The sequence below is a fragment of the Myotis lucifugus genome, unplaced genomic scaffold (assembly GCF_000147115.1).
Source record: "Myotis lucifugus unplaced genomic scaffold, Myoluc2.0 scaffold_297, whole genome shotgun sequence".
NCBI lineage: Eukaryota > Metazoa > Chordata > Mammalia > Chiroptera > Vespertilionidae > Myotis > Myotis lucifugus.
The window spans coordinates 180,594-189,320 of NW_005871345.1; the positions used below are offsets into that span (position 1 = coordinate 180,594).

Here is an 8,727-nt window from a genome sequence, read left to right on the forward strand (position 1 = left end):
CCACTTTGGAGCCACTGGAAAGTTGGCTTCTGCAGACATAGAGACTTGTGAGTATGCAGGCAGCCGGCCCACCTCTCCCGATCCTCCTCTGCCTTTTCCCCCTGCGGGTGGCCCTGTTTCATCATTTCCTCTCCATCTTCTGTCTTTGTCTACATCTGCCTCTTGGCTTTAGTTTAGTCCTTTGTTCCTCAAACTGTGGCTTTCCCCTGACCCACTTCATCTTACTGTAGGAGCCTGATCTCCACCCTGTTGCTGATTGACTCTCCCCTTCCTTACCCACCTTCCTCTCCTCTCCTCACTTCAGATCTCCTAGAGAAGTCCCGAGTGATCTGCCAGCTCAAGTCTGAGAGGAACTACCACATCTTCTACCAGATCCTGTCCAACAAGAAGCCAGAGTTGCTGGGTGAGCCTGGCCCCATGCCCCTGCTGCCCCACTGTCCTCCCCAAGCAGGGCAGGTGCCCTCCATCTCCTCACCCTGCCTGCCACCCTACTCACCTCCCTCCTCCTTCCATCTGCTCAGTGGCTTTCTCTTTCTGCCCCTCTTTGGGTCTGCCTGCATCTCCTCTTGCCTCCTTTTCCACCCTTTCCTTGTCATATTTTCTCCTACTCCTTGTTGGCTTTCTCATTCTCCTCTTCATTTGCCTCTCCTTCTTATAAGTGTCATTTCCCCACTGTCCTCCCTTCCTATGCCCCCTTCACCCCCACCTATTTTTCATTTCTTTTGAAGTCTCTCCATGGTCCTTGCTAACTGCTCTTGGGCCTCTCTTCTATTCTCCCACATCTTCCTGCCCTGCCCCTTGCCTGGACAGACATGCTCCTGGTCACCAACAACCCCTATGACTACGCCTTCGTGTCTCAGGGAGAGGTGTCTGTGGCTTCCATTGATGACTCTGAGGAGCTCCTGGCCACAGATGTGAGTGAGGAGGTGGTGTGAGGGCTCCAGAGGGCTCCTGAACCACCCACTCCAACCACTCTTTTGCCTCTCTTGGTCTGTTCAGAGCGCCTTTGACGTGCTGGGCTTCACTGCTGAGGAGAAATCCGGTGTCTACAAGCTGACCGGAGCCATCATGCACTACGGAAACATGAAGTTCAAGCAGAAGCAGCGGGAGGAGCAGGCAGAGCCTGATGGCACCGAAGGTTCGAGGGCAGGAGGGCTGGCACTGGAAAGGCCTGAGGAGCTGGGTGTCACCTGTCAAGAGAAGACAGTCTTCTGAGAGCAGGGCTTCCCACACTGTGTCCAAAAGTGGTACCTTTTAACAATTCTTAAGGTGCTAGGTTGACAACAATAGAGAAAGTGGGAGGAAACCAGAAGTCTGACGAACAGGTAGCCAGAGGGAGAGCCTTTTCCAAGGGGCAGGCTCTGCCCCCACTCCTCCCTATTCAGCCCTGCCTCCAGGCTTTCTCCTCTGGTGGAGCCTAGCCAAGCCTCTGGCCACTCACTGTCCCCAAAGAGGACCTAGGCTTGTGGTGTAGATGGATGTGGTGAGGGCTGAGGAGGGAGAGGAACATGGGAAAGATGGGAAGACAGGGAGCCCCCCCCCATCCTCTTAACCCCAGCAGTACCAACCAGAAATGAGTCAGGGATTTTTCCTCCAGTGCTTACATCTCACCAGAGGCCAGGAAAACACAGCCCCTGAGCTCTGCAGATCCCCATCATTGATGCAGTGTGCATGTGGGGGTGCCCACCCCTTAGGTGAGCCCTTCACAGGTTCTGTGCCATGTTGGTTAGGAGGCACAGGCCAGGAGTTCAGACAGAGCCCAGGGCATTGATGTGTCTCCCACCTCTCTGGGCCTGTTTCTTCCTCAGTGAAATGGAGGGCAGCCCTTTCCAGCTCCCTCCGGGGATGTTGCAAGAATTCTTTGAGAAGGAGGTGTGAAGGTGTGAACAGTGATAGACAAACACCTGAGAATATTCCTCTTGCCCTACCTTTGAGGACCCCTTCTCTGTGTCTGTCCAGATCAAAATGCCAAGCCTGGGTGCCATGATAGCCATGTCACCAGTTATCACAAAATGCTTGAAATTAAACCAAACAGATTCCCTCTAAATAGAGGTGATGTGTTGGATGGAACATTTAGAGAGCTGGGAGTTGGGGGCGGGGGGGAGTTGTTCAACATGCTGTTAGGAACTTAATTTGCCAGTCAGTCAAGTTGGTCAACATTGGATTAAGTAGAGCATACCCAATGCTGGGCCACTCCTGGGATGGGAACAAAGGAGGCAGGGAGCAGAGCACATCTCTCATCCCTGCCCTGGAGAGATGAGGAGGTGCAGTGAGCTTGAGGACATGCTAACACAGTGCTAGTCAAGGGCCTGGACCAGAGACACCCAGCAGACATAAAGATGGAGGCATTGTGGTAGGCCCTGGGTGAATGGAGGGGCCTGGGCTTCAGGCTGACTCAGGCACATACTGGAGTTGGACCTAATGCTTCAGAAAGACTCTGGCCCTGGGGCAGGGAAAGAGGATCTGTTGAAAGCGCTTGCTTACTCCTTTTCTTTTCCACCAGATGCCGACAAGTCCGCCTACCTCATGGGGCTGAACTCAGCTGACCTGCTCAAGGGGCTGTGCCACCCTCGGGTGAAAGTGGGCAATGAGTATGTCACCAAAGGGCAGAGCGTGCAGCAGGTGTACTACTCCATTGGGGCACTGGCCAAGTCAGTGTACGAGAAGATGTTCAACTGGATGGTGGTACGGATCAATGCCACCCTGGAGACAAAGCAGCCGCGCCAGTACTTCATTGGAGTCCTGGACATCGCCGGCTTTGAGATCTTTGATGTGAGTGGGGGGAACCCTGGGAGTAGGGAGAACAATAATGCACTCATTGGCACATGAGTCATAAGCCAGACACCGGAAAGGCAGGTGGGGTTCAGCAGTGACAGAGGCAGTCAGAGTCCTATCTTCAGAGGGTACTCCCTCCGTGCCCTGACAGGGGAGGGGACCAGCCACACCCCTCACTGGGCTGGACTCGACCCTGGACTGAGCCTACTGGCCACTAGGACACCTGCCTACCTGACCCACCTCTGCCCTCATCCCCCCTGCAGTTCAACAGCTTCGAACAGCTCTGCATCAACTTCACCAATGAGAAGCTGCAGCAGTTCTTCAACCACCACATGTTCGTGCTGGAGCAGGAGGAGTACAAGAAGGAGGGCATCGAGTGGGAGTTCATTGACTTTGGCATGGACCTGCAGGCCTGCATCGACCTCATTGAGAAGGTGCTGCCTCAGCCCATTGACTGTGTTCCCTTCCCCCACCATCCCAGACAGCCTCATCCCTTCTACAACCAAGAAACTAGAGTCCCCAGAATCCCAAGCCTCTCTCCAGGCCCAGCTTCCACCCACTATGGGGTCACAGGCATAAACAGGACAAGCCCCTTCCTTCTGTTCCCAGGACCTTGTCCTCACAGTGGTCACATCTGTGTCTTAAGAGGGGGATCTAGTGAATGAGGACTCCTGGCCCTTCTGACACTCCATGGAAAGTGTCTCTCATAGAAAGATCATAGGCTGAAACTAGAGAAATTGACATCCCATTCTCTTCCCGTTCACTGAGAAAAGCCCGTCTTCAGCCCCTCTTACCTAAAGACTCAGGAGACAAGCATGAAGCTGGTGGAAGGCTCCCAGTGATGACTTGCCCTCATGGTGCCCTTGGGCTTTGCTGGTACAAACCAGAGTCCAGAGGGACTGACCCTCATCCAGCCCAGCCACTGTCCTTCAGGAAAGCTTCCCACAGGCTTTGGGTGGTTATCTAGGGTACCGCTCTTCCAAAGGCCTCAAAATTCCCTGAAACTTCATGGAAAAGTGTGTGTGTGAGTGTGTGTCTCTGTGTGTGTGTATATACACACATTTTCCTGGGGAGGCAGTCGTTGCTTCATCAAATTTTCAATAGGATTCTTGCCCCAAGAAAAGTCAAGAACTACCATGCTTTCAGAAGAGCAGGATGTTGTGCAGATCCTGGATCCCTCTAACCATCCCTTGCAGAATTCTTACCTGTCCTATAGATAGGGGTCTGGCCAGCCCTGCAGTCTGGAGGCTCTGACACACATCTGTCCCTGTCTTCACTGTCTTCTGGGTGGGAGTCATCCAGGAAGGCAGAGCTGTGCTGGGAGACCTTGGGGGCCTGGCAGGATGATTGGGGGTACATGGTTCCTCATTGGGTATTCTGGGGCAGAAAGAGGTTATATACATCAGATTGGAATATAATTGAATTTAGGCTAATTCCAAGAACATTTGCTTCCTATGTGAGGACAAAAGATGGCAGCAGGCTCTCTGTGGCCTGCCAGCTATACTGGGCTGATGCTCTGTCAGGGTGTGGGACTCTGGAAGCTTGGTATGTGCTCATGATGCTCTCTCTACCTCCCCACCATGCTCTCAGCCCATGGGCATCATGTCCATCCTGGAGGAGGAGTGCATGTTTCCCAAGGCCACAGACACGACCTTCAAGGCCAAATTGTACGACAACCACCTGGGCAAATCCAACAACTTCCAGAAGCCTCGCAATGTCAAGGGGAAGCAGGAAGCCCATTTCTCCCTGGTCCACTATGCTGGCACCGTGGACTACAACATCCAGGGCTGGCTGGAGAAGAACAAAGACCCACTCAATGAGACGGTGGTGGGCTTATACCAGAAGTCCTCCCTCAAGCTCCTGGCCACACTCTTCTCTTCATATGCAGCCGCTGATGCTGGTAAGGGCAGCCTCTGCACTGGGCCAGAGCACTTGTGGAGGTACAAGGTACCAGGGTCCCACTGTTTCAAAGTTCATGACCCTAAAGGTGGGAAGGAGCCTGTGAGTCATGGGTTGTGGGCCAGAAGGTCCCACAGTAGTCCATCTGTACCCCTTCTGTGAAAAAGGCATGTTCCACTTTGTGTTATGGATATCAGTATATATGTCGTGTGTCATCTCAAGACTGCGAGCACCTGATGTCAGTGAGCGTAGCACACACATAATTTAACCAAGCCCAGCATTAGGGTGTGCCCGCAGGATGTTTCAGTAAACTCTGAGAGGATCACTGAACAAATGAGCCTCCAGGTCAGAAAAGGAAGAGGAAGGGTGTGGACTGAAATGAGGAGGATGAAATACCAGAAGAAAAGTAGAAAGTGGGAAGATGTAAGCATGAAGGGTAGGGTTAGAAGAGGGTGGGAGAAGAGAGCTGATACTATTTCAGCACCTGCTATGTGGCAAGCACTGGTGACAAGCTTAGGTGCTGATCTTATCTAATCTTCACACCTTTAGAGGTAGTTACTATCCTCACCAAGAAACTGAGATTTGGACATAAGAAGTCACACAGCTAGTGAGGCAGTCCTGCCCCTGCCTGAGGGCTCCTCTGTTTAAAGCTCTTGGTCATCATTCCTTCTCTTCTTTTTAGCGGAGAGCAGTAAAAGCAAAGGAAGCAAGAAAAAGGGCTCATCCTTTCAGACAGTGTCAGCCGTCCACAGGGTAAGGAGGCCCCAGAGACCTGCGGTGGGCAGGCCCAGCCCAGAGCCTTGGGTGCACCACCCTAACCTGATGCTCTAAGTCTGGGGAAGAAAGAAGCACAAGCTGATTGATCATTTTGGCATGTAAATTCTACACAAGCTTTAACTCATCATAAATTATGTGTCAACTCCTTATCCTTTTTGAGGGTTCTGGTGTCAGGCTGCCTGGGGCCCAGGGCTCAGAGACCAAAGGGGTGGTTCCTGTGGCTCCTGACTCCCTCCTCTCACCCACCCCCAGGAGAATCTGAACAAGCTGATGACCAACCTGAAGACCACCCACCCTCACTTCGTGCGGTGCATCATCCCCAATGAACGGAAGGCTCCAGGTGAGCCATGTGGAAGAGTCTAGTCTGGGAAAGGCACTTGGCTCATTTGCCTTAAGGCTGACCCCTCTCTTCTCTCCACTGCTGCAGGGGTGATGGACAACCCCCTGGTCATGCACCAGCTGCGCTGCAATGGTGTGCTGGAGGGCATCCGCATCTGCAGGAAGGGCTTCCCCAACCGCATCCTCTACGGGGACTTCCGGCAGAGGTGGGTACAGGGAACAGGGGGAGCCCATGTGGCCTTCGTGGGGAATGGAGTCTGCAGGTGGCCCCAAATCCTGTGGGAAGAGCTGCCCAGTGCAGAACGTGGATGACTTCGGGCATCTCCCTCCCAGGTATCGCATCCTGAACCCAGCGGCCATCCCTGAAGGGCAGTTCATTGACAGCAGAAAAGGGGCAGAGAAGCTGCTAGGTTCCCTGGACATTGACCACAACCAGTACAAGTTTGGCCACACCAAGGTGAGTCTAGAGCTCCACAGGGTGGACTTGCAGGGCTTGCAGCCATGTTGAGCAGAGCAGCTGGGAGTTTGGAAGGCAGACCCCTGATTCCTGGTTTCCCGTATCCTGAAGCCAGGTTTCCTTTCTCTCTTGTCTTCCACATTTCACTCCCAGGTCTGAAATGAGCAGGTAATGGGTCCCCTGGGAGCTCAGCCAGGGTCTCCCACCCTCTTCCTCCATCCTGGATACCCTTCTCTGAAGCTGCGACCCCCTTGGCTCTCCCCCTTGTTCGCAGGTGTTCTTCAAGGCGGGGCTGCTGGGGACGCTGGAGGAGATGCGAGATGAGAGGCTGAGCCGCATCATCACCCGAATTCAAGCCCAGGCCCGGGGCCAGCTCATGCGCACTGAGTTCAAGAAGATCGTGGAGCGCAGGTGAGGCACAAGGGAAAGGAGAGACGTTCCCAGAGATGTAAGAGGCGGACAAGTAGTTCTGACTTCCTTGGGTCGGAAGACCTGAGTTCAAATCCTGACTCTATCACTTATTATCTGCTCTGGGCAAATAACTTTACCCCTCAGGACCTCATTTTGAAATCTTTTTTGTTAATCCTCACCCGAGGATATTTTTTCTATTGATTTTTTTTTAGAGAGAGTGGAATGGAAGAGGGAGTGGGAGAGAGAGAGAGAGAGAGAGATCAATGTGTGAGAGAGAAATATCAATGCTTGCCTCCCACATGCACCCTGGTCAGCAGGTCTGGAGATTGAACCCATGACCCTTGGGTGCTCAAGCTGGCGCTCTAACCACTGAGAACACTGGCCAGAGCTCATTTTGGAGTTTTTTTGAAGTTTTTTCCATGGGAAAATGCTAATTAGAGACTCATGAGATACCATTAAATACACTAGATTTACAAAAATCAAGAAATGTGTGATTCACCGCTTACAGATGTGTAAATTAGTGCAACCTCTTTAGAAAATAATTTACCATCTTTGAACGATTATATACCTTTCAATTCCACTCCTGAGTGCATGCCCACAGAGAAACTCCTGCATGTGTACAAGACAACAAAGCAATCTTCATCACAGCATTGGTAAAAATAGCAAAGACCTGGAAACAGCTCAATTTTCTATCCACAAAGAAATGGGTAAATAGTATAGTCATTTGGTGGAATATTATACAGCAACGAAAAGGGGAACTACAACTACATGGTGCAATATGTTCAAACCTTAAAAGCATATTGTTGAGTAGACAAAGGCATGTCACAGAAAGATACTTATAGTGTGACACAATTTTCATAAGGCTCAGAAATAATAAAATAGTGGCATATTATTTAAAGATACATACATATATAGTTAAAATATTTTTTTAAAAGCTAAGAAAAGAAAACCACAAGATTCAGGGTAGTGGCTAGTGGAGGGATCAGGAAAGAGGCAGGGAAGGAGCACACAGGTGGAGTCACTGTGGCAATGCTCTAGTTCTTGTTTGGGTGATAGGTTCATAGGTAGTCATTTTGTTGCATGCTTCATAACATAAATTATAGATATCCCTATATCCTATATAATAAAGAGCTAATATGCTGATTAGACCATACGGCGGAATGACCTTCCAGAACGGCCAGTGGGCAGGGCCACGGGGCTGCGAGGCAGCTGGGGCTGCGAAGGCCAAGGCAGCCAGGGCTGCAAGAGCTGAGCCCTTGCACAAATTTCGTGCATTGGGCCTCTAGTGTAAAATATAATTTTTAACATATTTGAGTTTTTTATAACACTAAACATAGTAAACACTCTATAAGCAGTAGCTTTCATTACTACTAAGGCCCCAGTAGGAAAAAATATAAACTGCTGTTGTCTTTATTTTATCAATTAATAAATATTTATTGAACAACTACATGTCCAGTGTAGTAATGTTTAGGTGGGGGTATTTATCAAGGCTACAAGAAAGGTTTCTGCCCAAAGGTGCCTACCAACTTGCTTAGATGGACTGGGAGCCAAATACAGTTTGGGAATGCTCTTTCATAGTGCCCCTCTTTCCTCTATGCTTCTTTGCCAGGGATGCCCTTCTGGTAATCCAGTGGAACATTCGGGCCTTCATGGGGGTCAAGAACTGGCCCTGGATGAAACTGTACTTTAAGATCAAGCCTCTGCTGAAGAGCGCAGAGACAGAGAAGGAGATGGCCAACATGAAGGAGGAGTTTGGGCGCATCAAAGAAGCGCTGGAGAAGTCTGATGCTCGCCGCAAGGAGCTGGAGGAGAAGATGGTGTCCCTGCTGCAGGAGAAGAACGACCTACAGCTCCAAGTGCAGGCGGTAAGACCACATGCTTGTCTCTTCACCTCTCTTCTCCCTCCCCTAGATTATAGCCCATCTCATCGTCAGGGACCAAGACCCTGGATCTCTACTGTCTTTAATCACCAGCTCTTCTCTCTGTCCTCTTCTTCCAGGAACAAGACAACCTCAATGATGCAGAAGAGCGCTGTGACCAGCTGATCAAGAACAAGATCCAGCTGGAGG

General features: G+C 51.0%; 1 protein-coding gene across 1 annotated transcript in view; it reads left to right on the forward strand.

Moving 5' to 3' along the window:
• Positions 1-8,727, forward strand: part of LOC111828199 (myosin-6) — a 23,785-nt gene that overhangs the window by 2,586 nt on the left and 12,472 nt on the right. Inside the window, exons 6-18 of the mRNA XM_023763672.1 lie at positions 1-47; positions 305-403; positions 811-914; positions 1,000-1,138; positions 2,504-2,772; positions 3,039-3,209; positions 4,366-4,675; positions 5,357-5,427; positions 5,704-5,791; positions 5,879-5,996; positions 6,124-6,247; positions 6,522-6,658; positions 8,268-8,523. Of these exons, the coding sequence (XP_023619440.1) occupies positions 1-47; positions 305-403; positions 811-914; positions 1,000-1,138; positions 2,504-2,772; positions 3,039-3,209; positions 4,366-4,675; positions 5,357-5,427; positions 5,704-5,791; positions 5,879-5,996; positions 6,124-6,247; positions 6,522-6,658; positions 8,268-8,523 (1,933 nt within the window). The remainder of the gene's footprint in view (positions 48-304; positions 404-810; positions 915-999; positions 1,139-2,503; positions 2,773-3,038; positions 3,210-4,365; positions 4,676-5,356; positions 5,428-5,703; positions 5,792-5,878; positions 5,997-6,123; positions 6,248-6,521; positions 6,659-8,267; positions 8,524-8,727) is intronic.